The sequence below is a fragment of the Trichoderma harzianum genome (genome assembly GCF_003025095.1).
Source record: "Trichoderma harzianum CBS 226.95 unplaced genomic scaffold M431scaffold_1, whole genome shotgun sequence".
Lineage (NCBI taxonomy): Eukaryota > Fungi > Ascomycota > Sordariomycetes > Hypocreales > Hypocreaceae > Trichoderma > Trichoderma harzianum.
In genome coordinates this window covers 478,724-506,223 of record NW_020209249.1, presented here as the reverse complement: position 1 = coordinate 506,223, position 27,500 = coordinate 478,724, and the positions used below count along the sequence as shown (strand labels likewise).

Genomic DNA, 27,500 nt, shown 5'->3' with positions numbered 1-27,500 from the left:
GTCTCATCCGACTTTTACCTGAAATTTCTCAACCATGGCCGCTCCAATATCTGCGACAGACGACACAAGTATTACCTATGATCACATATATAATGGCTGTATCAACAATCCAGATGGGGGAGATGCGAACCCCGAAGGATGCTATTTTTTCCTACCAAACAACATGGTCGAGTCATTGATGCAACCGGAAAGCGTGAGATCAACTTTGCGTGAACATATCAAAGAGATGACCCCTGAGGATATTGATGAATTAGCAAAATATGTTATGGCCCACGCAAAGCAAGTATTTCTCACTTTGGTGTTTTCGAACACCGTCAATGCAATGAAAAATCTCCAAACTAGGGGGTTCAAGGATGAAGATCTTCCTGTATGCATCAAGTCTCGCAAAATATGCAAAATCAACTCGGATGCGCCCCTGGAATGTTTTAAGGATTGGAAGTGGAGCGACATTGACAGTTTTTGTCACAAACAATGGATTTTCCTGGCTCCAGTATTTCATGAGAAAAAATTCATATACGGGTTTGATGGGAAGCATCGGCTCCCATATTCATCAGCAAAGCAATCTGGCGATGGTTCAGGGCATTTCGGTGAAGTCCGGAAGCTACAACTCCATTATGCGCATTATCAACAGGGAGAATATGTGAGTTGTAAGTTCTACATGGATCGGCAGCTCACTAACATTACCTAGGGCGATATTCTCTCAGGTGGCTCTTTCGACGTAGCTGTAAAGCGCCTATTTCAGAATGGCCAGCAGACAGACGTGGACAAGTTTTATGAGAAGGAAAGACATACGCTGGAGACAATGAAAGAATTGAATAACAAACATCTGATCAAAGCCATTGCTACATATACCAAAGGGAATGACAAGTTTTTCCTGTTCCCATGGGCTAATGGGGGGAACCTTCAAGATATGCTGAAATCCAGCCGAGGAACACTGGACAAAAACCTGGTAGCATGGGTTCTAGATCAAATTGTCGGCCTTTCAGAAGCTATCAAAGCTCTCCATGATAAAAATATTCGGCATGGAGATATCAAGCCGTCCAACATTCTTTGTTCGGGGCCTGGTACTGGAAATCTTAATGAATCTACTCTGATAATAGCCGATGTTGGTCTCGCGAAGCAGCACGAGATGTATACTCGCTATCGGAACAACACGACGACAACCAGACACGGCAGTATCACATACGAGCCTCCAGAAGTATCTCCAAAGAGGCAACTCAAGACTTTGTCTCGAAAGTATGATATATGGTCATTGGGTTGCGTCTTCTTGGAACTCATCATCTGGGCTGTTTACGACGTGGATGGTACAAAACTTTTCCACAGTCACCTCGGCCAAAATTCCAATTCCAGATTTTGGAAGAAGCTGGTCCCGGGGGTGCCGAACAAATCCATTCTGCCATTGGAATATGGACTAAAAGGCTGAGAGGCGATCTCAAGGGTTCATCGGCATTTAGTGACGTAATTACGCTCATCGAGGAAAAGCTTTTAATCATATCAGACAAGGAGCGAGCAGATTCTAAGGCAGTGGTAAAATCACTGGAGACAGTCCGAGGGAAGGTTCCGGAACAAGATTATCTGTTCAATCCCCAGCTGGAAGAACTGGCAAGCGGCAAGCGATTATCCACGTCTAATGAACCTGGCATAAAGGACGTTAATCCTTCAACGCAAGTAAGTTGACCTGCCTGTTACGCGTTAAGCTACGATTGTACTGACGAATAAAAACCAGATGGTGAGCTCAAATAAGAATCAATCCCCCTCATGGATTTCAAGGTTACTAATGAAAGCTCGTTGGGCAATTGGAGAATGTTTGTAAAACCCTTAAATTAATTAGATTCGAAATCCTAACAATATATAGCTGGTGAGTTCCTCATGTACACAGTGCCTTTAATGCTCTGTGCCGAGCGATACGATGAGATACTAGCAGATTATAGCGGCCCACTAGCTTTTACAACAGATGGCGAAACGCAACAGAGAACAATTGGGCCAAATCTTTCATAACTCGACTTCAGAGTTCATTCCGTCCAACAAGGCACGTATCGAAGCCTTGTCAATTTGATCGAATATTTGATTTTGGGTCGCCATCCCTAGATTCTGCCCTAAGAATTGACCATTTAGAACCTGATGCGACCGACTGTTCGCTGTGCCACTTACTAGCCCTCTGTCGTGCAAAAACCAATCCGAATTTTGGGGAACCTATGGAGCTTTTTCGGGACGACGCTTCTCACGTAGTGAGAAGCTCCCCTGTTGGGCCTCCTATGATCTCAATATATTCTGATCCAGGTCTGTAGCATTGCTTCTGTACTTCTGTACACTGTAATTATATGGATAGCTGAACTATTTACAGCATCCGGATTTGTTCCAACATACGCCCAGTGTGGGCTTCCATACCTTCCAGAGTCTCCTAACACACAATTTAGGCTTCTAAACCAGTGGATTCGCCTTTGTGATGAAACACATGATTGTATGCCACTGCAAGAAACTGCAGCTATAAGTAACAATATGCCTACGAGAGTCATAGATGTTAGGCACGATTCCATTCGCCTTGTCGAAACCAGCAACATGACTAATGACCATTATGTGGCATTGAGTCATTGCTGGGGAAAACTCAAGAAAGAAGAGAGATTCTGCACGTATGCTCACAATATTGAAGCCCTGAAGATGAATATTCCCTATAAAGCGTTACCCAAGACCTTCCAGGATGCAGTAACAGTTACTCGTGCGTTAGGTATTCCGTATCTCTGGATCGACTCACTTTGCATCATTCAAGAAGATGAAAAAGACTGGGAATTAGAAGCCGCTAGGATGGAAGAAGTCTTTAGCTTTGCATATTGTACGATTGCTGCGAGCCGCGGAACTTCTTCTCTTAGTGGATTCCTTGGCAAGCGAAGGCCTAGAGCCTACGCCAAAATCCAGACATCAGGCGGGCCGTTATATCTTGCCGAAGCTATCGATGATTTTCATGCAGACGTTGAGCAGAGCGAATTGAGCAAACGAGGTTGGGTACTACAGGAGAGAGCACTTTCCCGCCGTACAATATACTTCACGGCAACTCAAATATATTGGGAATGTGGCCGAGGCATATTTTGTGAAAGCTTGGCTGCCCTACGTAAGTATGCATACGACCAATGGTGTATTACATAACAATCGCTAATCAATACTCGAAATAGTCCTCAATCACAAGTCTTAAGTGACTCCAACTTTCCAGTGTCTAGTCTCAAATACCATACAAATGATCGTATACGACTTATTCAACACATCAATCACACTTATAGCAAACTTCACCTTACTGTGGCGACCGATCGTCCAAAGGCCATCCTTGGCTTACAAAGTCGATTGGCTCGCACATTTGGGTCTAAAGCCTGCTACGGTATCTATGAACGATATCTAGAAAGGACTCTGCTTTGGGAAGCTGAGGAGCCCGGTGATCTTTCTCGTATACCATATAAAGACAGCAGATCTATACCTTCTTGGTCTTGGATGGCGTACACTGGGAAGATACGATATATGGAAATTCCTTTCGACCTGGTCCATTGGACCAGAAACCCCGAGAGCCCTTTCAGGTTTGCGGCCCAAGAGGCTCAATGCGATGACCGCCTACATGCAAAAGCAAACCAACTGTTACTATTAACTGGTGAAGGAGACCTTTTGAGCAGAGTAAAGGTTGACTCAAAAGATTATTCTTTCGATCAGAATAGTTGGAAGTGCATTGTGGTTGGCAAAAGTAAGGCTGCGAACGAGGATGAAGAGATTGTTCATTATGTCTTGTTGGTCCGTTCAGTGTCGTGCGCTCCTCAGACTTACGAAAGAGTCGGTGTTGGATCTCTTTTGGCAGGTCATATCTCACCAATCACTGAGTGCATTTCTGTTATCTAGTGTCGATTTATAGTAATAACAATGTGATGATGATGATGGTCATCGAGAGGATCTCTAGATGACTAATAAACGCGCGCAGCATATGGAATCTTGCGTCCTTCGTGGTAGAGTAGTTTGTTTAGACTAGAACTAGATGCCGCGGTGGGTCAGGCGAAAACAGACGGTGCCATCGAGACTCTTTGCGTTAGACCGCTAATTGTAAGTCGTGTAATGTCATCATGTATCATGTCATAATGCCTCCCTGTTGTGGACAAACATTGGTAATCTTCCCACAGGTCAAGAGCCGCAATGATTCTGCATTGTATAAGCTTAACTCATGCTATTTTCAATTTGTAAGTCTGTCGTAAGAAGCAATTAGTCAGTGACGTAGAGTAGTCAATGTTGTAGAACTACTTGAAATGACAATTGTATAAAGAGCTTGCTGTTTGCAATTGTTCAATGATTTCAACGCTTCAAATCAATCTCATCCAAACATTTACTCACAATGCGTCTCGATCTTCTGTCTTATCTGTTCGTTGCTTCTGTAAGCGCCTCGGTGCTTTTGAGCGGAAGATATCGACTGAAGCCTTATACGCTTAACCTGGAGAGCGAAGTCCCTCGGATGCTTCAACTGATCAGTAACACTCATCTACCTGAAGTTCCAGAATATCCGGGTCTCTCCTCTGACGCTGGCATTCCACTGAGTACCCTGAAGGCACTGCGTACACAGTGGCTAACCCAATTTGATTGGAAAAAGGAGCAAGCTAGCATCAACAAGTGAGTCTCCAGGTGATTAGTACTTAGCCCAAGCACTACTAAACATTCTCGGAAGATACCCGCAGTTTACGGCCGAAATTGAAGGCCTTACACTTCATTTCGTACACAAAAAATCCACTGCGCGAAATGCTATTCCCCTGATCCTGTTCCACGGTTGGCCTGGATCGTTTCTAGAGTTTCTCCCGTTGATTGACAATCTCACAAAGGAGGGGAAGACGTCAAATGGGAAAGCTGTCTCCTTTGATGTTATTGTTCCCAATCTTCCTGGCTTTGGGCTGTCTTCGGCTCCTCCAGGCAATTGGACAAACCAAGACACTGCGAGAGTTTTCAACGCCCTGATGACAGATGTTCTTGGCTATAAGAAATATGCTACTCATGGAACAGATTGGGGCTGTGCGACTGCGTACGACCTTTACGATTCCTACAATAGTACCGTCCGCGCGACTCATCTAGCCTCTTTGCCTTTTGTTCCGCTTACCCCAGACCAACTAGCTGCGGAAGGCATCACACTAGATGCACTTGAGAGGTTTGAAGAGCAATCATTCGTGGAATGGTCCACCAACGGCTATGCTTATTTTCAACAAGAGACAACCAAGGTAAGCGATGATCAATCCCTCTCACCAAAAACGGACAATCAGCTTACGGTTGTACCCAGCCAAATACAATAGGTCTCGCTCTATATGACAACCCTGTTGGTCAATTAGCGTACATAGGTGAAAAGTTTCTGAACTGTGAGTAGCTCCAATCCAATATCGTTGCTTTTCTCTTTTACTAAACCTGCTCAACCTGTAGGGTCTGATCCCCGAGCCGGCACAGGCCCTTCGGTCTTGACACACAATGAAATCTTAACCTCCGTGTCCCTTTACTACCTCACTAAATCGTTCATCTCATCCGGATTCATCTACTACCAAAATCGATTCGCCACCAACTATACGAAAGCCAAGACCGATGCGCCACTACTGTTCAGCTCCTTCAAGTATAACATTCTATTCTGGCCACCCGCATTAGTGAAACAGACTGGCAATCTTGTCGTCTATAAAAGTGAGTATCAGATTGCATCATTTGATTACCAACCTCTGACTCTGGTATAGATCACGATTTTGGTGGCCATTTCCCTGCGTTGGACAATCCTCCCGCGATGGTTACCGACCTCCGAGAAATTGGATGCTACTGGAAATAGTAGCTGCGAGTATGAATTCTTTAAAAAGTGGCTTTTGCGATGGTCACTATACCCGGAGGAGAAAAGCTCTGTTGGTGCTACCTGCTAATATGATCCGTCACATTGCTCTGGGAGAGGTTCCGTATACACACTTGGAATACGATTTCACAACAACTTACCATTCATTAAATAAAATTGTTTAACATTTATTTAACTAGAAAACAAGACTTACAACAAGTCATGTTTATTTAAGAGGTGGTTAGAAAGCTTTAGTTAATGTTCAGCTTAAGTGCAAACTCAAGTACCTCATTGTAAACCTGTATTTGTAAGAGCAAACACATGGAGCTTCGGTGTTTAAACCATTCTTCAATCAGTTTTTCTCGAAATATGCCATCTTGATCCGTCTCCCACATGGCTTAATTGATATGGAAGTTCCTCTTCCCTGAGGATCCCAAGAGTCCCATGTCGGTGGGTCCAAACTAATGGAGATTCTGGCTGGGACAGTGTAAGATTGCTGTTTAATCGCCTGTCTACTTATGGGGAAAAGCTAGTCTAGGTTGCTCTTAATAGGATGATTACCTCACCACTGCTGATGCACCATTCGGAAATAGTTTCTTTGGATGATAAACAGTCAATGTGGATTTAAGATCGGGAATGCCTGCATATCCCCCCAAAGATGGCTGTTCATGTGTTGCCCCCGAAGTACTGTCGCGGTCCACGAATCACAGGCGTGTTAGACCTTGGATTCAGTAACAACTCTTGCAACTTTCGACCTGGCAACGCTACTCTTCACCAGTATTTCCCGACGTGTCTACTTGCAGAAAGATCGAAAACTAGTAACCAATATGGCCTCCATTACGCAGTTTCTACTCTTATCACTTCGGATTTCGGTCGAGGCCGAAGAAGTCGTCAATGAAGCTATCACCATGCTACGAGAACAAAAGAGCATTCGGCATTTGAAATGGAGCATGATATTACAAGAAGACAATAAACTGTGTATATTTGTTGAATGGGTCGAGAAATCTGCACTGGACAGATATCTACAATCTGACGCCTATCGGCGACTACTAGAATTCATGAATTCTCAAACCACTGAACCCATCACTTCTCATAGTGTCGTATTTGGCTCATACGGCACTGCAGTACTTGATAACAAAGGTGGCCATGGTACATCACCTGTAGCAGAGGTACTCTACATGTATTTTGGTGGTGTTCAAAACGAATCTGAGAACTTTCAAGATACCGCAACTGCAACCGTTCAACAATTTCTAAAAGAAATCGGCCAAACCGCAACTGGAATGACAGGAGAATCTTCAATCGGTTGGATGCTGGATGAAGTTGCATTCAAGGGCGAGATGTGCAGGACTTGTGTTTTGGTTGTCGGGTGGCAGAGCGTTGAAAGCCAGCTAGAGTTTTTGGCTTCGAAGGATTTCAGCAGCGCTCTTCCCATTATTGCCAGCATGCAAGGATTCAGAGGTGCACACAAAACCTTCGTTTCCAATCATACCATACACTTCTCATAGTTGTTGTGAAATAGCTATCACAATTGATCACAGCGTTTCACCCTTTGCCTTGTTTATCATTGGTGTGGAAGCTCGCATTGGCGCGGCGAATGTGTACACAGAGCGCTACAGTAGTCCCTGTGTGTTTGTTCTAGCCATGAAGAGTCTTTTAGGCGCAGAATCCAGGTTCTCTGCTGGGGAATTCTGTAGTAAAGGCTATAGCGAATCACGATCCCTATCTTTTTCTTGCGACGGCCAGACGAGGGCCACCAAGGGACCGGCAGTCAGAACCTCATACAAAAAAGTCGTGTTGCGGCGAAATTTGCCAACATGTAAGTTCCATTGTTGGTGGAGTTCGGTCAGAAAGGGGCATTGCTTAGTGCGGAAAGCAGGGATTCGGATTGGAGAACTTGCGATAATGTGCAAGTAAATGCGAATTAACAATGGGTTCTGCCTACCTGAATGCTCTTACTAACACTTATTGACTGATCAGTGGACCCCAATATATGCTTGATAATCGGCATTTGGAATCATTTCATCGCTGTATTGAACTTTTGACAACTCTTGTGTACTATTATTCGGCCATAGCCAATATCGGTACTTCGCAACCGCTTAGGTGTGCTGACTTGGACGCTTGATTCAGCTTCCATTGTTACTCATTGAGCTGCGCTAATCAAGCTTCATCGGTAAAACTAACCGGCTATTATTATTTCGCAAGGTTCAAGTCTGCCAATATAATCGGTGTCTCTGAGACCCAATGCTGTATAACTGTAGGTAGAGTCTCCGGTGGTGTTGGTGTTTGTAATAGCACATTAAGTTTTGACAGAACTCTCTTTGGATTAAATGGTGGTATAATATACTAGTCCCTGAAAATCCCCCTTGAATATTCTTTGGAGTGATTGACGTAAAAAAGGCTGTACGAAAAGCAGACAGGACCTCAAGCTTGCTAATATGTGTAATATGCGCACGCATCAAATTCTCAATTTGCCGACCATATGATTGCTTTAATGGCCTAAAACAGCCAACATCCAGCGGTGGAAGTAGATGAGAGGAATGAGGGGGCATGCAATCTGTAATAATTTTATGCTCTTCGCAGTAAAGCTCGAATTGTATTGAGTGGTGACTCTCATGGCCATTAAGGATTAGCAGTCGATATTTGCCATTCATACGAGAGGCTGTATAATAGTCAAAATGATTAATCCAATCTAAACCAACTTCATTAGTTGTCCAGACATTCTCTGTTGCTGCAATGCGCCAATCAGCCGGAAGATCAGACTCTCGATACCAATTCTCAAGATGGTATTGAGCAGCTAGTACGATAAATGGCGGTATTGCCCAACCTGTTACCCTACTGCCTCGGATAATAGTTGATCACTCCCAATTACCGGGTTGGGCCAATCCAGCTTCCGTACAGCCTTCTGAAATTGTAACAACCGTGCCTGGAAAGATAATGCCCATCATAAAGCCAGTCTCATCAAAGTTATAAAGATCATCATCAAGGACCCCATATTTAGCCTTTATATTCTGTAAGATGGTAAATGCGCTGTTAATAAGCTTTGGATCTTCACAATTATCTCTTGGGTAATCATATTTGCGAGATGAACGAGTACAGAGCTTTGGTTGGCGCTGGACGAAGTTTGATGCCCATTTTTTACCAACAGGTGGCGAGTCGCGCACGCGTAGTAGATGATTGGCCATTTCTTCAACATCACGTAATCTAGAAGGGAATGATCACGTGGATAGCTCAATTACATACTTGGTAATAGCCTCCTCTGTTGATTTTGTGAGCTCTTTTGAATTGGGCTTTGTATCGCATTGTGCAAGTGTACCAGAGCGACGGTGGGGAAGAGTTGTACGGTCAACATTATAGACCTTTGCTGCAGCTCTAAGCCTGGATTTTGAGTCATTTTGAAGACACTCAAAGGCAAGAATAATCCTGGCTTTATGGAACTGATGCCAGAATGTGTTGTGGAAAATTTAATAAACAATGGTAGAAGTCTATGTAATTGTAAAAAGCGGCTCACACGCTTGGGTGGTTCACTCGCTTGTGGATTACTTTATTACTTTACTGAACTTTGTAAAATTAATTAATAAAACAGCAATACCTATTTTACCTTTAACAGTACCTCTAGATAGGTAAGTACCAAGGCTGAAATAATCCAGCGAAACTCTTAATAGATCGGGCAGATCTAATCTCAATTCCCGCTCGATGAGCTGATTTTCCATGATGAGCCGACCTTCCCCGCAGATCTCCCCTCTCCCCGCAACTCGGGCTGCGAGATCAATCCGATACTATCTCCTTTGAGGCTAGACAAGGGACGAGATGGTTGTATTTGTTACTAAACGGTGCTAACAACGTGCTTTTCGAGTGTAAGATGCCGAGGGAATTAGGAAACGATGGGCAATGCAGAGTTGCTGTTTCCTAACATGTGAACCGATCTGCAGAAGAGTATATAACTGTCAAATGAAAGAGATCGGCGATGAGGACATGTCAAGCACCCGTGTCGCCGTGTATATGCTCTGTAACCATTTTTTATTTCAAGTGACTTGAAATCATGATTGGGTTTGTTCGTGTCTTCTTATGGCTTTCCTTATCTACGGCGGTTTACGCTATTCCCTATGACATTAGAGGGAGAGGAACTGCCGTGCCTCCCACGGAGGATGACTTCTACACTGTACCTCCGGACGTTGGCAACTCACCTCCGGGTACCATCTTGAAGCACCGTATACCGCCAGCACCGATTGCGGCATTTGGTCTGGATCCTGTAAACCTCCAAAGCAGCTATCAGATCCTGTACAGAACCAATGACAACTTTGGAAATGCAACAGCAACAGTCGCAACCATCCTAATCCCACACAACGCAGACTATACAAAAGTGCTTTCGTATCAGGTAGCCCAAGATTCATCATTCAGAAACTGTGCCCCTTCGTATGCGTTGCAGCTGGCCTCGGCATCCGGTGGTCCCTTTGGCACATTGGTGACGCAGGCCGAACTGCTGCTTATCGAAGCAGCTCTGGAACGAGGCTGGATTCTCATCGTTCCTGACCACGAGGGACCAACTGCTGCCTTTCTGGCTAATCGGCAAGCTGGACAGGCGACTCTTGATGGCATCCGAGCTGCTCTCAGCTCCGGTGCTTTCACGAGCATCGACAAGGATGCCACCGTGGCCATGTGGGGTTACTCTGGTGGAAGCCTCGCCTCTGGCTGGGCTGCTGAACTGCAACCAACTTATGCTCCAGAGCTCAAGATTGCAGGAGCTGCGCTAGGAGGAACTGTGCCCAACATCACCACCGTCCTCACAGAGATCAACAAAAGTCTCTTCGCCGGCATCATTCCATCGGGCATGGTCGGCTTGTCGAACCAGTACCCCTATGTTGCCGAGGTTCTCGACCAACACATCTTGACCCAGTACAAGCCCCTGTTCGGCCTGGTGAGGAATCAGTGCCTGTCCGCCGACGTCTTGGATTTTCTGGGCAGGGATGTCCTTGCCATGTTTGATGACCCATCTCTACCATTCACGGATCCTCGACTTGTCCAAATAGAGAATGACAACGGCATGGGCCATGCCATTCCTGGAATCCCATTATACGTATACAAGTCCACGGGGGACGAGCTTAGCCCGGTTGACGAGACGGACGCCCTAGTAAGCAAGTACTGCGCGGGAGGCACTTCTGTGGAATACGTTCGAGACGTCCTTTCGGAGCACGGGAGCCTCGCTATTACTGGGGCCGCCAAGGCGTTGTCCTGGTTGATTGATGTTCTAGATGGCGAGAAGCCTCAGGTGCGGTGTTCAACGTCGACAGTTGCGTCTTCGTTGCTGGATCCTAGTGCATTGGAGGTTATTCCGCAATTTATTATCGACGCTTTGTTGAATCTTCTTCAGAAGCCCGTAGGGCCTATTGTGATAGGATAGGTAGTCTATGATAATATAACAAATGGTCCAACTCGAGCTGCCTTACATGTGCAGCTGGCAAATGGTCCCAAAGAAGGGCCGTAGTACTACTCATTCGTAAAGGGCAAAGGATATGTAGATTTTGGTAACTTGGTTAAAGAATAATTACAGATCGATATCTGTATAGCTTCATCAAATACCTCTCTACCTTAAGCTTGTTCGGGGCTCTTAGGCCTTGGTCAGAAGTAGTCGCTTATAAAAGGGCTAGCTACCTGTGATATCTGTAGAAACACAGAAGTAAATGCAGTCATTAGCAGCTACTGATCTATCAATTACCTACCAAATAGTGCCCCCTGAACAACAACATATTAATCCCGCCATATATATGTCACTCTAGGTAGGTATTCTCCACTAGCTCGATAGCTTTCTTAACCATATCACGATCCATCTGAAACGTCAGCTTGTTCAGAACATCCGTATAGCTGTAAAATTCCACCGCGCATTTTTCCTCCATCGTTTCCTTTGGCAATACTTCCTCATCCACAGCAACGACGAACCACCATATAAGCTTCACTTGATCTTTGCCAAGGTGGCGGACTTGCAAGGTAAAGGGTTCGCAAATTTTCGTGTAAAAACGCGCTCGGTCATCCAACTGCTCGGTTTCTATTGCTGGCGGGGCACGAGTATGCATATTTACTGGAAGAAGGCGACAAGCGAAGCCTGTCTCTTCGGTGATTTCGCGCAAGGCTGTTTCACGGCGAGTTTCTCCGCAATTTCGTCGTCCTTTGGCTAACACGTACTCATCGCCCTCCAAGAGATGAAGTACGCAGATCTCGCGGGACGATAGACGGAATAAGACGCCGCCTACGCTTTCGACGAAGTTTTCCGATGTGTATTGCTCTGACACGAAACGAGACTCGGCCATGGTGTCCCGAGAATACTAAACAAGTATGAGCTGAGAATCATAGTTCGATGCATCTAGATGGGTGTCTCACTCGTAACGGTTTGTCTGTCTACTCTTGACAACTAGCTTAGTGTCAATTTAAGTGCTAAGCTGTGTGTGTGAAAGTAGAAGAGTGGCGTTTGTCTGAAACAATTGAACAGACTGGAGGATAACAACGAAGAGATGAGCGATTTAATAAGCGGCATTTACCCGAATTACACACCGAGAGACACTCAAACAAACAAACCAATTTCCAGTCTGAATGGCGCTGGGGCGAGCACTGGCTGAGTAGATGGCAGCAATTCATGAGGTAAATGGCATGTGCCCTAAAAGCCCAATTGGCCCTCATAGTATGCGAGAGAACGTTAAATATGCACATGGCAGAAACGCTTGAGCTTGATCTAACCTTGTTAGAGAGGATAATTACAAATGATAGCCTGCCGGTATGAACAAGAATTCGATAAGTAGCAAGGCAATATAGTTCCATCTCCAAAGTTGAGTTTTCCAACAAATGACATTCTTGCATAAATATCGTCAAGTGAAGGTGTCGGCAGTTACCAAGATCAATCTGCATCCATTATCTTGTCCACCATGGCAAACTGTAACATATTGCAGCCCATATGCTGTGTCGCCTCCCCAAAGAAACCTGTGGGAGGCCACCTAAAGACCAAAGTGCTACCAGCCATGAAGTCAAAAAGGTGTTTGAACTCGCGAGGAAAATATACAATGTCTTGACCGCTGTCTTTGATCCATGCTCCAGCAAGTGATATTCCAGCGGAATGACAGTTGACCGACATTGATGTTTTACATGCAAATATTTGATCCAGCGAAGCGATATGCTTGCCGTTGAGGGAGAAACAAAAGGTTGACTCGTGTTCCCCGATAGCACCGCTATGAACGATGAAGCCTGTCAATAGGTCCCATATATGAACAAGGCCAAACGAGTACAAAGCACCGAGGTATCGATTGTCGTCGAAAATGGATAACTTTTCGAGTGTAAGTAGATCAAAATCGAAAGTGTGCACAAACTCTCGCGTTTCCACATTCAAAACCATGACTCTGTTGCCGAATCGATAGGCAAGTAGTTTGCTATTGGAAGAAAATTCCAACGGACTATGATACTTTACAGTGACTGTGATATGAGTATATCCATAAAAGTCTCCGTTGTAGTGAACGGACAGCCCCCCATGCCAATAATCGTCATCGTGATCTTCTGTTGTAATAGATGAGACGAGATATTTGCTATTGGGAGAGAATATAATAGATTCTACGTTTCCCAATGGCGCCTGGGAGGAATAAACCTCAGATCCGGTTTTGGTATTCCACAAGTAAATCTTGTCACTCAAAGAGGCAATCAGCTTACTGTCCGACGAGAAGACAACCTTATCTGACGTGCTCGAGTCCAACTTTCGAGCGAACAGCATTTTGCCACTTTGGGCACCCCAAACTTGAAGCTTCTATGTCTTCCAGAAACAAGCAAAGAACTTGCCATCAATTGAGAATGTAATAGATGAAATATTAATCTCTTTTCGGCCGAGACTATCGACGCATGAATCATCTCTGCGTTTCTGTAGCCAACGAGTAATTGAAAGCATATCGACCAAGGGACGCAGCCTATGTATGTAGAGTTCCCTTTTCCCGCCAGTTTGTCCATCCCACAGTCGAATGGCGTCACTATAAGAAGCAGAGGCCAACTGCTTATCACCCCGCGACGCTGCGATAACACTAGAATACTCGAAGGGCAATTCATCTTCTTCAAAATATTCGGAGGCCAACTCGGATTCCACATGCTTTGAGCGAAATCTGGTATCCCATATAGTAACTCCTTTGTCCCCTGAAACTGAAGCAATGGCGCTTCCATCAGGCGAAAACGCCAACTTCTGTGGCATGCCGGAGCTGGGTATACCGGTATCTTCCAGCTCGCACCGTTTCTTGCCTGAAGCCACATCAAGTATTAGGATTGCTCCAAGATCGGCTATCGCAATTGTCTTTCCATCTGGCGAGAAAAGGATCTCGTAGATAACGGCCTCTGTTGAGATCCGGCGTATTGCTCCTGTGGCGATATTCCATATCTCAAAGTCCGTGTAAAATGCCACTGCCAACAGCTTACTGTCGGGTGAAAAGTCAATAGACCTTACGGCTTCGTCAAAATACTTGGCGGTATGTAGAGGGTTTCCATTCTCAGTGTCTAGAAGCCAAACGCTTTCTTCGTGATTCCCATCGCCGCATGCTATGCGTTTGCCATCAGGGGATATTGTCAAATCGCAGTAGCCTTTGGAGCTGTCGTCACCAGTGCGGCGCGAAACCCACACTTCTTTATTCTCTATCATATCCCACAAGTAGATAGAGCCTAGAGGCTCAGTGAAGATGATCCTTTTGCCATCGGGCATAAACGCGACTTGCCTCACTTTATGTCTCCTCCGATACATGGTAACTTCTGTGCCCGTAATGGCATTCCACAATCGAATAGTCCGATCTTTAGATGTAGAAACAAGTAGACTGCTGTTTGGGGAGAATGAGAAGCTGATGACCTTTTCGGAGTGCCCTGTTAGGATACGACGCTGAGCACCCGTTATCGCATCCCACAAGCATATTTTGTCCCAGTGCCCAGATACCATGAGCTTGCCATCGGGCGAATATGCTATAATCCGAGCCGAAACGTGATGGTATAATCGTCGCAATTTAGGATTCCACGACTCGGACAAAGAAGGAATAGACAGAACCCAACTTGGAATGTGATGCTGATAGATGCGCAGGATGAGGCTTGTTCTTGGGCTAAATATGAGTGCAGATATATATAACTGCAATGGAGCAACCTCGATAGTGGAACTGTGCGCGTATAGAAACCGTGTTGCATCTTGGACCACGGCTGTTAGTGTCTGATAGGTGACTTTTATGCCTCTACTACCGACATTTTGGCTGATACCTGTCAGTAGGCCCCGAATACCCGTTCGGTTATCTTTACGGGACTATGAGAAAATCAGCATTAAGGTCCGATACATGATCAGTTGATAGACTCACCAGCAACGACTCTAGGAGTCGAATCATATCGATGGCATCAGACAGTCACCCAATAACTGCGAGAACTTCTATCCAGAACAAAAATCGAGTTTGGAAGAATTCCAAGATCCCGGAATGTTCTTTGGGGTTTACGTTACTCTTTTGGAGATGATATATCCAATATTTACATGCGTATTGCAGGGTTTGAGAAACGTGACTCTCCACATCCGACGCTGAAATGTCATTGGTTCGCTTCCCAGGTTCTCGAAGTCTGCAAATGTTCTTCCGCAACTCGATAGCCATGACGTCGACGCAACGTTGGAGTAGATTCGCATGTATCTTTCGATGATCGATCGAAAAATGCAGGCTTGAACTTCTTTGTGGATCTGAAAGAAAGTCTCTAAACGACGCATGAAGCACGTAAATCTGGCCAGACGCCTCTTGAGGAACGTCCAGAACCGAGCTCAGATATTTGAGCAGTCGAGTGGTATTTTCCACTGGCTCGCCAACCATAGTGGCAAAGTCCGTTGGGGACATTCTATCATAGATCATGACGATACATCCAACAACCTTCTGGTAGGACAGCTGGAAAGTTTCCATCTCGCCTGGTCGCAATGTAGCAAACTTTTCAAAGGCATTTTCCAAGATGGTAGTGTAAATCGAATCTAGCTCTCTCTCCGGTTCAAGTTGTGAATCGTGTGAAGCAAGAAGGCTCTCGAGCCTTGTCGCCGCGTAAATCTCGCCTTGTCAAATAAAGCGACACACCGTGGCAGCATGAATAAACAATCTGTCAGACTTCCTGGCTAGAATATCAATGGTTTCCTCGGTGATGAGAGATTGGTCAATGTCCATGCCGTTTAATTCATGCCTGTAATAGAGTCGCAAATCTACTGCCACAATTGATTCCTCAATGTCATGCAGAGTGAATTCTCGGTGTGAGTTGTATGTGACCCTATCAAAGCCTAGATGAATAGTGTTCTCCGGTCGGCTCGTGATGAATATGCGAAAAGGAATCTTTTCCAGTGCTGACAATTCTGCAAGGCACTGAATCAACACTCCCTGATCATATTCACTGTCACATTCATCTAGAGCATCGATGACTATGACCATGGGCTGAACATCATCTTCCAGCGACGTCGAGCGCAGAGGATCAAGAATCAGCTTTTCCCACTGGTCATACAAACTGCGGCTAGTGATGGTGGGAGAAGAGTCCAAGGCATTCTGGAGATGTTCTCGGTAGGCAGGTGACAACTCTGCAAGTTCGTTTGCAATCGTCGCCACAAACTTTCTCGTCGAAGAAAGATCGCCACTGCTTCTGGAGAAGAAGAAACTTGCTCCAAGCCGACCTTTTCTATAGTATTCGCGGGCGATCGTCATGGAGATGGTCGTCTTTCCGGTACCAGCCATGCCCCTCAGCCAATAGATGCGCTTGTCCCCATTGTTATCTATCCATGACCTTATTTGGCCAAGAACCTGTACTCGGGTATTTTCGAGGCAGCTCGGTGCATGCTGCTTCTTGGTGGCATTAAAAGTGGCCTCGTGGTGACAGTCAAGCTCCAAAGCTTTCTTAGGTGGATGGACTGGCAGTACATTGGCAAATGCGGACACAAGGGACGAAGGCAAATAAAGGCGGCCGTGCCTGAGACGTTGTAGTCGCCTTGAATGACTTGTACATCATTCCCAAAAGTATTGTGCGAAACTGAGCGTACGGCACCATCACTAGCCATTTTTAGGCTAAACAAAAGAGCGCTCTACAATGAACATCAATGACTTTCGAATATTTGTGTCAAGATTAAGTTAGGCAAAGGAAGGCAAATCTTTCCAAAAGATCCAGAGAGATGTCAGGCATTAGATCTAGCTTATGTTGGGCAGCCATGTACGAACAAGCATCATAATATAAACATATTTATCGTGATACTCTCATTGGCCACAGAACGAACGTATAGAAGCGGTGTAAATTGTGGGGCAAGGCAGCCTTAATTGTTGTTACTTCGTTGCTATTTAACAATACGTTGGATATGGCTGGGCTGTCTCTTACAAAATTTTAGAACTGCTGTCCGATGAGAAGGCGCAAGAACGTGGCATTGTTGTTTTAAGGTAAGGCCGAGCGAGTGACATCGTATTCCTCCGTCATTCGACACAGCTCTCGTTCAAAAGAACTGTTGGGGGTTATTCTCCTTGGGTCCTGGTTGATTGCTCCTGAAACATATGTACAGAAACTAGAAGGTTGTCAACCACGTCAAACCTAGAGGCTGTGGCCCTAATAATAACCGGTCTCGTTTAGTCTTTTCGCATCATCACGGTGAAATCCGAGTGCTGGATTCAGCCGGACATGCAACAGCCACAGCCATTCTGTCAAAAAAGTTAGCATCAAGATCGGCAGTCAGCCCTAAGACAACTAACACAATTGGCCAATAGGGTTATTGACGACACGGGATGGGAAAATGCCCTGTGGATAAGCTAATGCGGCCTCTCTCCGTAAAAAGCTAGGCTGCTGCTCGTTCTCGTTCAGCATTTTACCGCTACCGACTACATGTACCCTTCATCTCCCGTCGTCATCGTTTAAGCAGCTCGCTTGACGTTGCATCAAGAACGACGATTCTCTACACAAACGACAATGACAGTGACAACAAGACTCTCTCTTGCGGGTGGACGGGAAGAAAAGTCACAGCAGACGCAGCCGCCACGCAAGAAGCATGCGAAGCTATTCCACAAAAAGTGTAGGACCGGTTGCCAGCGTTGCCGAGTCCGTCGAGTCAAGGTACGCAGAAGAAACACTCCGAGATTAATGGCACATTATTAGTGCATTTCAATCTAGATTCAGATGTGCCACATCGAATTAGGGAGGTCTAACATCGATCCAGTGTGATGAAGCGAAGCCAATCTGTAACAACTGCACGCGACTTGACTTGGAGTGCGGTTATGGACCTCTTCCCATAGTTCAAAGCAACATTGAATCAAGTTCAACATCAACTATTACAGGAGTTTCTGACAGTCTTGTTGATATAGAGGGCATACGTCCTCTCCCAGAAACAGAGGCCCGGCGGAAACTTGAGCTCGAGCTATTCTATCACTACTTCACAGAGACTGCCCCAACCCTTGGCGGAGATAAATTCGCCCAGAGCTTCATGGGGCCAGTCATATGCCATGCGGCATTGAAATCAGATGCCGTGATGCATGGAGTCTGCATGCTGTCGGCACTTCATAAGGCGTACAAATCCAATTTTTTGGATACGCAACACATGCAGAATTATTCCACGTATCTCAATCTAACGCTTCAATCGCACCACAAGCACGTGTTGCATCTCGATATCGACAATGTGGATTTTTCATGCTTGGCGTCTACTACGCTTCGGGTGTATGGATACGTCCGACTGCAACGTCGGTCGTTGGCACCATATACTCCCCCTATCGAGTGGCTACGCATGTGCAACACCAGCAATATTGTGTTTCGCAAGGCACTATCCTTGATTGAGCAAAACCCTGGTTCTCTTAGCGGCAAACTGATGCTAGAGATATCTCAACATTTGGATGAAAAGCGGAGGATGGAAGACACAAACGAACTGCTTTACCTATTACGGCGCCAGGAACCTCACGAACTGGAAGAAGAATGGGACGATGAAGTCTACTACGTCTACAAGCGCACACTGAGCTGCTTGGGCTGTATCTGGAAGCACAGATTCGACCATTATCCACCCCCTGGCCTCTCTAGAAGGCTGATCCTCTTTCCCATGATTGTGGACGCTCAGTTTGTGGGCTATGTGGCGCAGAAGCGACCACGAGCACTGATAATCATGGCTCATTATTTCACACTATTGGCTCTTCACCGCAACCTTTGGTATATCGGGGATACTGGACTACGTGAAGCCAGGGCTATTGCAGCTGAGTTGCCGCCTGAGTGGCAGGGCATGCTGATTCAGCCACTGGAGATATTGAAGGACCCGTCATTATTATGCGATGTTTCCCAGGAGAGAGATTAATTTAGATCTAAATACATGAGCCATCTGCAGAGACAGGATAGACCGGCAATCGTGAATCCTCCATGTCTAATGCACTGAGGGCAAGACACACTGCTCTCTGTATTTCAGTGCCGTTCCTTAACTTGATTCGACGCAGGGGCTGCCGTAGCGCTCAAACTAGGTTGATGCGGGCCATTCAGGTCTGCCGTCGTTCTCGTTCAATCCTGCCCTAATGTGTGGCGTGGATCTTTCGGGGGCTTACGTTGGGATGTGTGGAACTCCTTGCAGTATCAAGAGGAGCAGCATTGAGGATGAGCTACAGGGGAAGGAAGACATATATATGATGATTTAACATACAAAACTGAACAAGAATCATCATCTCAACTATTAAGCAACAGTTCTCGACACAGATTCAACCACTCCGACAACATCTGCCGAGTTATCAAACCTCACTGCAAACCCACACGACCAAAATGACAACCGACGGCCTTTCAGCCGCAAAGCTCGCCATTTACCTCGTTCTTGTTCAGCCAGCCCTATTCTGTCTCTGGAAACATGGAAAGACGGGATTTTTGGGTTGGCTCTTTGTCCAATTATTCTGTGTCCTTCGCATCGCCACTGGCGGCATTGGTCTCCATGGAGACCAGAAGGGCGAGGCAGCTGTGATTCTCAATAGCATAGGCCTCTCTCCTTTGCTTCTTGCAATTTCTGGCATCCTACACGAAGCGTGAGTTCTCCATGCGTGAAAAGTTTTTAAAAGTCTCTTCTAACCGTTGTACATTACTAGTCGACGCGCAGTCAATCCCCGCCTCAATAGAAGACTCGACATAATACTGGAAATCAAGTACCATGGCTTAGTTCAATTGGGAATGATTTTGATCATCTTGGCGCTTGTCAAACTTATCAATGGCGATCCGGTATCTAAAAGCAAGACCTTGCTCAATATTGGCTCAGCGCTTTCAGCCATTGCCTGGGGACTTGTAACGTTGTGGGCAGTGTGGTCGAACCACATGGTCCGCCAATTCTCTTCATATTCCACCATGCAGACTGTGGACAACGGTAGAATTGTGCGCCAATTTCACATCACTCCAGTTTACATGAGCTAATATAACATACCATCAGTTGATCAAAGGTGTCTTTGTCGCCCTCCCGTTTGTTGGAATTCGTCTTGTATATGGCCTTGTGTTTCTACATCTCCAAGTCACACACCCGGACTCTGGATTTCTTACTTCGAAGGCCGTTCAGATTTGCTTAAGCCTTGTACCCGAGTTGATTTGTGTCACCAGCCTTCTTGTCGTTGGCGTCATTACTCGCTCTTTACGACCAGACTTGAAGAAACGCGACCAAGAGGCAGTCAGACTGGTCTCTAATCCAGGCAGTGAGCTTCAGCAAAACACGGAGTACAAATAAGGATTGCCCTTATGCGAATTAGGATGTCTCAAGTCGTGTCTGGTTCTTCGGGCGCGCTACCCAAATTCTAGGTAATTGTCCAGACCCATAGGCGCTCGAGATGAGCTGCCCATAGAGCACTATCTCTTCGTGCTAGGGAAATGCGATGGTGTATTGTGGGTTATTTAAATCTCTTTTATCTCATTGACGAGATTTTAATCACAGCTTGCTGTTTTGTATTCACACTGCAGTCAGTGAATTTGGCGTATTATTTCATGCAATCAATACCTGAAACTAATTTCTCATACCGCTAAAATGGCTCTCGTAAACATGGAGAGAAGTCGCTGGTATCAATTCTTGTAGCTCACATGGTACATGATGTCAAATGTACCATTACTTTTGTGAACAACGGTGGCTGCATCTTTTCCAGCACCAAGCCCTGAGCTAAAGTCAATCGCGCCGGCCTTCTTAGAAACGGAGGGCAAGTCAATAATCTCTCCCGTCTCGACATCGCTCTGACTGACGTGGAATTTCATGATTGGTGTCAAATTTATCGACATGTTGTTAGTGGCTACTGCCTATATTTTGTCATGGTCACGGTTAATAACTCATTCTTATATATGGACGTAAAAAAAAATAGACAACTCACGGAGGCAACTGGAGAGACCAAGCCGCAGCCGTTGGTCATGCCGAGGCCAAAGAGATACTTGTAGTTTGGAGTTGGAAGATCACTTCCAGTCTCGATCTTGTACGCAGCAGCTTTCGCAGAGCTGGGGATAGGAATCAAGTCTGGTACCCCTCTGTCCACGATCATCTCGAATGTGCCTTAGAGTAATGTCAGCCGCGTCAATCAAAAGACAATACAAGGATATAGTTGTGCCATAGTGTCAACATATCGACATACCTCCAGGCGTAATTTCTTCTTTCATCTTATAGCCGAGGGCGGCTGGTTGACTGGCTCCTTCATGGACGGTCACGCCAACACATGGCGGCTTTGGAACCGTTCCGCACCCTATGTAAATTTAGCATGAATGGCTTTGTATATGATATCGGCAATAATAAAGGAATATTCTTTCTTAAGACTTCTTTCCTTCGGGTCATCTGTTATTGCCCAAGTAGACTTACAGGCAAACATTTCGCTCGTCGTCGTAATATCATGTGTGCTCCCGTTTGGTACAAAAGTTGAGATCCACGCATTGGTAAATACCTCAGGGGCTGTGAGAGATTCTGAGACCTGGGGAGGGTCTACGAAGAAGGCGTAGCGACCATCTTTCCCATGGTCATTGTGGAGCGTGATGGTGTATTTGATTGACATTTTGGCGCGTAGATTAGCGACACGCTGTGAAATGGTGCTAGTTGTTATATATTACATTGTGGGCTTTTCAGGGAGAAAAAGCTATGGGTATTATAAGAAAAAAATTATCTTATAAGTGACGGTAATAAATGACATAGCCGGTAATATGCTGTCACGAGACTCTGAATTGAGGGTGTCGACCGGCATTGTTATTCATACCAACGTCAAGGCTGAGACATTGTCCTCAGTTCATTGGCACAACAGCTCCGGAGATGATAGAAGCTTCTTCCCCGCTTCTTTCCAGGTTTCTTCACAGGTGGGGGAATCAGCGCTTGTTTCACGCCCAGGCCTTATTCTAGACTAACACTAGGGAAGTCGTTGCTGGTAGTCATGAACATACATCTAAATATTAACATGCAACCTGGTTACGAATATCATGTAATCATCTCCTAGCTGTGGGAGATATGAGAAATCGAGAGGCAGTGGCTAGAGACGAGATGTTCTATGGGAACCGACGTCATCACCGTCAGCAGTCAAAAAGTAACTTGTTGACAGTTCTGAATACCCGACAGGCTTTCCCCGCAAAATAGAGAAGACTTCTCCGAGGAGAACAGCGAATAGACTGGCATGCATATCTCTATTTAGAGTTTAGGTTTCCAAATAGTACTCAGTTAGTCTCAATACATACTGCTCGGCGTTGAGCAATTACGATTGATCTTACTGGGCCAATTACGGTATTGGCGACTTACAGGGTAACAGCGCCTGGGGCAACTCTTGGAATACAATACGACCATTAAGATTGTTCTAGAACCTAGATGAGCCTCATCAAACCTCTTTCTTGTGCAGGATATCATTAATTCTGCATGATCTGAGTTAATCTTATAATGAGAAGGGGCCCTTGGCTAAATCTTGCGTTATGTATAATGATGTTTGGTCGGTTCATCATTGTCTAAGCGTGCACCTAAGTCTAGTACGTGTAAGGTAGCGCATGCTGGTAAAAGTGTGAGTTAGATACCAGTTGAATCCAGATCTGAATAATCTGATCGGAATATACGCTCCTCTTTAAAGCTTGTTTTCAAGGCTTACTCTAAGTAGTAAACGACCTGCCTTATAGTAGTTCTGTTTGCTGTTTGCTGTAATGTGATACTGTCAGTAGACCAATAGTTTCGCAGGTCTCTAAATCCCAAGATGTCAACCCGATTCTTAGCCCTATGAACGTCAGCGTTTGACTTCGGATCAGGAATTCGGCATGTTAGCAAGTGGAAGCTATTTAATCATGACTGCTTGTAATTCATTCGCTAGACTCCTTTGATTGGATTAATTGATCCTACTAGGCTGATTACGAGAGAACCTTAATCAGAGCTACCAATGCTACTGCAAACGTATGGTTGAGTGGCAATAGCCTCACGCCCACGTTGCTATGACGGTTTTGCAAGGTTCGCAAAGGCGAGAATGGAATCAATGGCAGCGGTTGTCATCTTACCAAACCCCTCTACGGATTACATTATATAGTTCCATTGCCCGCAACACCCGCAACTTCCAACCTATCTCAATTAACATCGAAAGACTCTCGTGAAGACGCCTCTGGATCGGATGCAATGATTGTCTCCAAGCGGAAACGATCTCGGGTGGCCTGTGAGCCCTGCCGTGAACGTAAGCGCAAGTGCATCGGCGGCAATCCTTGTGAGACCTGCGTGAGCTGGGGTTACGAGTGCCACTTTGACGGACAAAGGAAAAGCGCCATGTATCAGAGAAAGAATCGGACCGTTCAACGATAGATGCTGCGCGCCGCGAGCAACAATCGCTGGATGCTGAACGAGACCGCGATATTGTTGTCCGCCGTGTCGAGGCAAACTGTAGTGCAGCCTTCGTGAGGAACATGAGCCTCAAAATTAATCCCACGAGCGCACCGAGGTTTAGTCTATTTGGCTGGAATACGGGAGCACGACGGCCATCCGCTTCAGGAGACGCGTTCACTCCCTTGACGATCAACATGACATCGCTACAGCACATAGAAGCTCTAGCACAGATCTATTTTGACAAGGTAAACTGTTGCTATGGTTTTATTGACCGCGAGAGGTTCTTCAAACGCTTGAAGGCGCGCTGGCAAATACCCTCGGAACCACAATTGTTTGATGCAATTCTTACGGGCGTTGCCGCACTTGGATCTCTAGTTTCTCAACGAACAGCCACATCCTTCGAATCACAGCTAGTTGCGAAAGGTCGCTCTATTTTGGATGCTCATCACCTGACAGAACCCCCGTCCTTGGATCTTCTGACGGCATGGACACTCCGAACCGTGTACCTTCGAATCACTGATTCTCCCTACGCCACTTGGATTGCCTCGTCTACACTCATGCACCTTATCGAAGTGTCTGAGCTTTATTATACAATGCAATCAACCATGCTCCAACGTGACCAACATGACCAACATGATGGTGATAATGACGACATTCGAGGACGACTTGTTGGAGTTGCCCGTCACCTCAATGTATGGACCTCATACGATTTGGGCCTACCACGAGTACCCTACCAAGAAAACGATCTGCCAGTCCATGATTTGCGAGATCCCACCAATTATACCGCAGAAATTCTGTCGTTGTTGCCCGCATCGGTTGGGCTGGACCCGGGCAAGCCTACAGATGGGAACAATCTTATCTCGACTCTCTCTGAACTCCTGAAAAGCTCCCACACCCAACCGCCATCGACTATGGCGCAATCAAATCTTGTTCTTTGTGTGCTTCGACGCATATACACCCAGGCGGTGGACCTTTCCCCCGCCATAGTGGACAAAGTCCTAGAACTATTTCGAAAAGCCTTGAGCTGCGCACAGGACCTGGTCAGAGATTGCTCGCCGTGGTATCAAGTGGTGAACGTTCCATTCCAAATCGTTTGTTTCCTACTGGTCATGGACACCCGTTCATCGCTTTCCTTATTGGGCGATGCTTTGGATACTCTCAATTTGACCGCCTCATTCTACAAGACAGACACTATGAAGGACGCCTGTAATGCGGCCAGATTACTTGTCAGGCTACAGCATCAAAGGAGAAAAGAGGATGTAGCCATATTTGACGATGCCCTCAAGGCCTGTCGTGGAGTAGAGAACGATGTAGCTGTGCCTATGACTGCAAATGGGGCTGACCGGAATTGGTTTGGGGCCTTCTTCGCAGATCTGTCAACTCAACAAATGAGTGAATTCGAACAAGTCATGGTTCCTGGCATGCTAGACGGACCAACATTGCTTGGTGGATATGACAACAAGGTTCTCAGTTTTGCTTACGGCTCAATGGTGCCGGCGACTTCATTTCCGCAGAGTGGTGGTCCATCTCCAGCAGCATGACGTTTAAGTAGATCTATAACATAAGCTGATTATCACATCGTCATTGTGAAGTATCTTGTCAGCGAATAAGCACGAGCGCATCAATTGAGCTTGTCTCTAGAAACTCCAGTGAGATCGGGAAAATCGGGCCGGAAACCGCAATAGCCGTCGATCCCGTAACAGCCGTCAGATCCGCAATTCGTCCGATCAAAAGACAACCCTTAGGCGACATACGCGAGAGAAGCAGAAAGAAATCGAGGTTGTGCTTTATTTCTTTGTAATTCGTTAGCCGATTCAGTTGAATTACATTACTAGAAGTAATAATGTTCTTGTGGACCGGCTTTTGGCTCTCTTCCTTCACTTCATCAAACAAGACCTTTCTGAGCTTCCACTGGCATTGCTTTTGCTATAATGACACAAAGTCATCAAATACAAGATGAGGGAAAGAGGTCGTTTCCACCACCGCTCATAAATCCAGAAGAGTATATTCTCGAGTTCGACGGGCCCGATGACCAAAAGCATCCGTATAATTGGAAAACCTCAACCAAGTATGTCGAACCTGAGGGTCTTGGCGCAACTTAATGTGCTTACAGACTGCCGAGTAACCTAGGCTATTTATTTCTATACTCGTTTGCAGCGGAACATGGATTGTCGCGTTCAACAGTGCTATTTACGCTCCCGGAACTGAAAGCGCCAGCGAAGAGCTTGGGGTCGGATTGGAAGTAGGGACGCTCGGTACAACATTTTTTGTTCTTGGTTTTGCAGCTGGACCGATATTATGGGCTCCCGGATCGGAGTTGTACGGTAGAAGATGGCCTTTAGTCATCTCCATGATTGGCGGTGGCATCTTCTCCATTGCTTCTGCGGCAGGGAATAACATCCAGACACTGCTCATCTGCCGGTTCTTTGCAGGTCTCTGCGGCGCATGTCAACTCGCTGTGGTTCCGGGTGTCCTTGCTGATATCTTTGACAACAAGTATAGAGGCGGAGCGATTTCCATCTATGCTTTGACCGTCTTTGGCGGCCCCTTTACAGGTCCCATTGTAGGAGGTTTCACTGCATCCAGTCACCTTGGCTGGAGATGGACGCTGTACATCCCTGCTATCCTAGGTCTTGTCAATGGGGCTATCTCAGCAGTTCTTGTTCCGGAAACATATGCTCCCCTTATTCTCGCTGCGGACGCTGCCGCGATGCGCCGCAAGACAAATAATTGGGCGATCCACGCGAGACATGAAATGGTGGAGACTGATGTGAGAGACTTGGTAACAAAATATTTCACTCGGCCACTTCGAATGCTCATCACGGAGCCAATGATTTGCCTTGTTTCTCTCTACATGTCGTTTATATACGGACTGGTTTATGCACTCCTCGAGGCTTACCCCTTCGTTTTTGGACAAGTATACCACATGAGGCCCGGAGTTGCGGAGCTTCCATTCATTGGGCTCTTCATAGGAATGTCGCTGGGTGTCGCCATGATCTTTTGGCAACAAAAAGAATATGCTAAAAAGCTGGCCAAGAACAACAATGTACCAATACCGGAATGGCGCCTCTTCCCAACCTTGTTTGGAGGCCCGGTGTTTACAATTGGCATCTTTTGGTACGTGCTTTGACTCCTTGAACTGTAACCAGCCTATGCTAATTCTGTGTCTCAGGTTCGGCTGGACGGGCTTCACTGACCAGATCCATTGGATGGCACCAACCGCAGCTGGCCTTTTTGTTGGATTTGGCGTCTTGTGCGTTTTTCTTCCCTGCTTCAATTACTTGGTAGACTCTTATTTGCCTTTGTAAGTCTGACCCTTTCATACATTCTTTACTTAGCTCTAGAATACCGTATCTAACTTAACTTCTGCAGGGCTGCCTCGACCGTCGCCGCCAACATCATGCTTCGATCATCAGTTGCTGCAGGATTCCCATTGTTCAGCCGACAAATGTTTCAAAATCTTGGTGTACAGTGGGCCGCTACTTTACTCGGATGCCTGGCTGCAATTATGATTCCGATCCCGTTTGTGTTTAGGGTTTATGGATCTAGATTGCGAAAGAAGAGCAAGTTGCTTTCTTTGTAGCAATATGATAGGTGTTATTTTCTGCAGTAAGTTGTATCATAGTTTATTAGGGGACCTGTAATTTGTACGGTAGAACGTAGTGAAGTGTCTCACTGCTAGGTAGACAGAGATTGAGTTGTCAAAATTTAGACAGACTACCGAATTTCCGTCTCCTTCGTAGCGGAAATTCCGGATCATACAGTGCATGGAGTTGCTGCTTTGCGAATTATTGTTTCGTTTGACACTGTATTTTGGCTAGCGATTCGGTAGTGCCAATCACATCTTTGAGAGTCTCAAAAGATTCACGCAGCATCCTTGTGTCACAATTAACATCACCATATCAATTACAAAGCAAGCTTTGATCAGTCTTC

At 45.9% G+C, this 27,500-nt stretch overlaps 12 protein-coding genes across 12 annotated transcripts; 8 read left to right on the top strand and 4 right to left on the bottom strand.

The window, feature by feature from the left end:
* Window positions 1-34: 34 nt before the first annotated feature.
* M431DRAFT_488841 (hypothetical protein) lies at window positions 35-3,873 on the top strand (the record flags this gene model as incomplete). Its single annotated transcript, XM_024916611.1, has 7 exons — window positions 35-647; window positions 705-1,297; window positions 1,351-1,668; window positions 1,856-1,858; window positions 1,932-2,280; window positions 2,345-3,110; window positions 3,168-3,873. 7 exons carry the CDS (start codon window positions 35-37, stop codon window positions 3,871-3,873), a joined length of 3,348 nt encoding a protein of 1,115 aa, XP_024779753.1.
* Window positions 3,874-4,357: 484 nt separating this feature from the next.
* On the top strand, window positions 4,358-5,809 carry M431DRAFT_179 (hypothetical protein; the record flags this gene model as incomplete). Its single annotated transcript, XM_024913101.1, has 5 exons — window positions 4,358-4,629; window positions 4,685-5,225; window positions 5,285-5,360; window positions 5,422-5,670; window positions 5,721-5,809. 5 exons carry the CDS (start codon window positions 4,358-4,360, stop codon window positions 5,807-5,809), a joined length of 1,227 nt encoding a protein of 408 aa, XP_024779752.1.
* Window positions 5,810-6,549: 740 nt separating this feature from the next.
* M431DRAFT_536736 (hypothetical protein) lies at window positions 6,550-7,311 on the top strand (the record flags this gene model as incomplete). The annotated part of the gene is made up of 1 exon (XM_024921004.1): window positions 6,550-7,311. Exon 1 carries the CDS (start codon window positions 6,634-6,636, stop codon window positions 7,309-7,311), a length of 678 nt encoding a protein of 225 aa, XP_024779751.1. The 5' UTR covers window positions 6,550-6,633.
* A 2,482-nt stretch (window positions 7,312-9,793) lies between these two features.
* Window positions 9,794-11,302, top strand: M431DRAFT_526309 (hypothetical protein). Its single transcript, XM_024920681.1, has one exon. The coding sequence runs from the start codon at window positions 9,846-9,848 to the stop codon at window positions 11,202-11,204; it is 1,359 nt and encodes a 452-aa protein (XP_024779750.1). The 5' UTR covers window positions 9,794-9,845; the 3' UTR covers window positions 11,205-11,302.
* Window positions 11,303-11,442: 140 nt separating this feature from the next.
* On the bottom strand, window positions 11,443-12,108 carry M431DRAFT_12113 (hypothetical protein; the record flags this gene model as incomplete). Its single annotated transcript, XM_024912122.1, has 1 exon — window positions 11,443-12,108. The coding sequence occupies one exon, from the start codon at window positions 12,106-12,108 to the stop codon at window positions 11,572-11,574; it is 537 nt and encodes a 178-aa protein (XP_024779749.1). The 3' UTR covers window positions 11,443-11,571.
* Window positions 12,109-12,689: 581 nt separating this feature from the next.
* Window positions 12,690-13,550, bottom strand: M431DRAFT_175 (hypothetical protein; the record flags this gene model as incomplete). The annotated part of the gene is made up of 1 exon (XM_024913065.1): window positions 12,690-13,550. One exon carries the CDS (start codon window positions 13,548-13,550, stop codon window positions 12,690-12,692), a length of 861 nt encoding a protein of 286 aa, XP_024779748.1.
* A 27-nt stretch (window positions 13,551-13,577) lies between these two features.
* On the bottom strand, window positions 13,578-16,533 carry M431DRAFT_12111 (hypothetical protein; the record flags this gene model as incomplete). The annotated part of the gene is made up of 3 exons (XM_024912121.1): window positions 13,578-15,095; window positions 15,280-15,847; window positions 15,923-16,533. The coding sequence occupies 3 exons, from the start codon at window positions 16,531-16,533 to the stop codon at window positions 13,584-13,586; spliced, it is 2,691 nt and encodes an 896-aa protein (XP_024779747.1). The 3' UTR covers window positions 13,578-13,583.
* Window positions 16,534-17,722: 1,189 nt separating this feature from the next.
* On the top strand, window positions 17,723-19,135 carry M431DRAFT_502203 (hypothetical protein). The gene is made up of 2 exons (XM_024918124.1): window positions 17,723-17,887; window positions 17,991-19,135. Exons 1-2 carry the CDS (start codon window positions 17,744-17,746, stop codon window positions 19,104-19,106), a joined length of 1,260 nt encoding a protein of 419 aa, XP_024779746.1. The 5' UTR covers window positions 17,723-17,743; the 3' UTR covers window positions 19,107-19,135.
* Window positions 19,136-19,558: 423 nt separating this feature from the next.
* Window positions 19,559-20,495, top strand: M431DRAFT_73730 (hypothetical protein; the record flags this gene model as incomplete). Its single annotated transcript, XM_024922155.1, has 3 exons — window positions 19,559-19,812; window positions 19,873-20,152; window positions 20,208-20,495. 3 exons carry the CDS (start codon window positions 19,559-19,561, stop codon window positions 20,493-20,495), a joined length of 822 nt encoding a protein of 273 aa, XP_024779745.1.
* Window positions 20,496-20,824: 329 nt separating this feature from the next.
* M431DRAFT_71845 (hypothetical protein) lies at window positions 20,825-21,789 on the bottom strand (the record flags this gene model as incomplete). Its single annotated transcript, XM_024921957.1, has 4 exons — window positions 20,825-21,052; window positions 21,124-21,299; window positions 21,379-21,486; window positions 21,600-21,789. 4 exons carry the CDS (start codon window positions 21,787-21,789, stop codon window positions 20,825-20,827), a joined length of 702 nt encoding a protein of 233 aa, XP_024779744.1.
* Window positions 21,790-23,188: 1,399 nt separating this feature from the next.
* On the top strand, window positions 23,189-25,108 carry M431DRAFT_526303 (hypothetical protein; the record flags this gene model as incomplete). The annotated part of the gene is made up of 3 exons (XM_024920680.1): window positions 23,189-23,204; window positions 23,281-23,462; window positions 23,501-25,108. 3 exons carry the CDS (start codon window positions 23,189-23,191, stop codon window positions 25,106-25,108), a joined length of 1,806 nt encoding a protein of 601 aa, XP_024779743.1.
* A 390-nt stretch (window positions 25,109-25,498) lies between these two features.
* M431DRAFT_71766 (hypothetical protein) lies at window positions 25,499-27,150 on the top strand (the record flags this gene model as incomplete). The annotated part of the gene is made up of 4 exons (XM_024921948.1): window positions 25,499-25,635; window positions 25,698-26,684; window positions 26,740-26,871; window positions 26,940-27,150. 4 exons carry the CDS (start codon window positions 25,499-25,501, stop codon window positions 27,148-27,150), a joined length of 1,467 nt encoding a protein of 488 aa, XP_024779742.1.
* Between the last annotated feature and the right edge of the window lie 350 nt (window positions 27,151-27,500).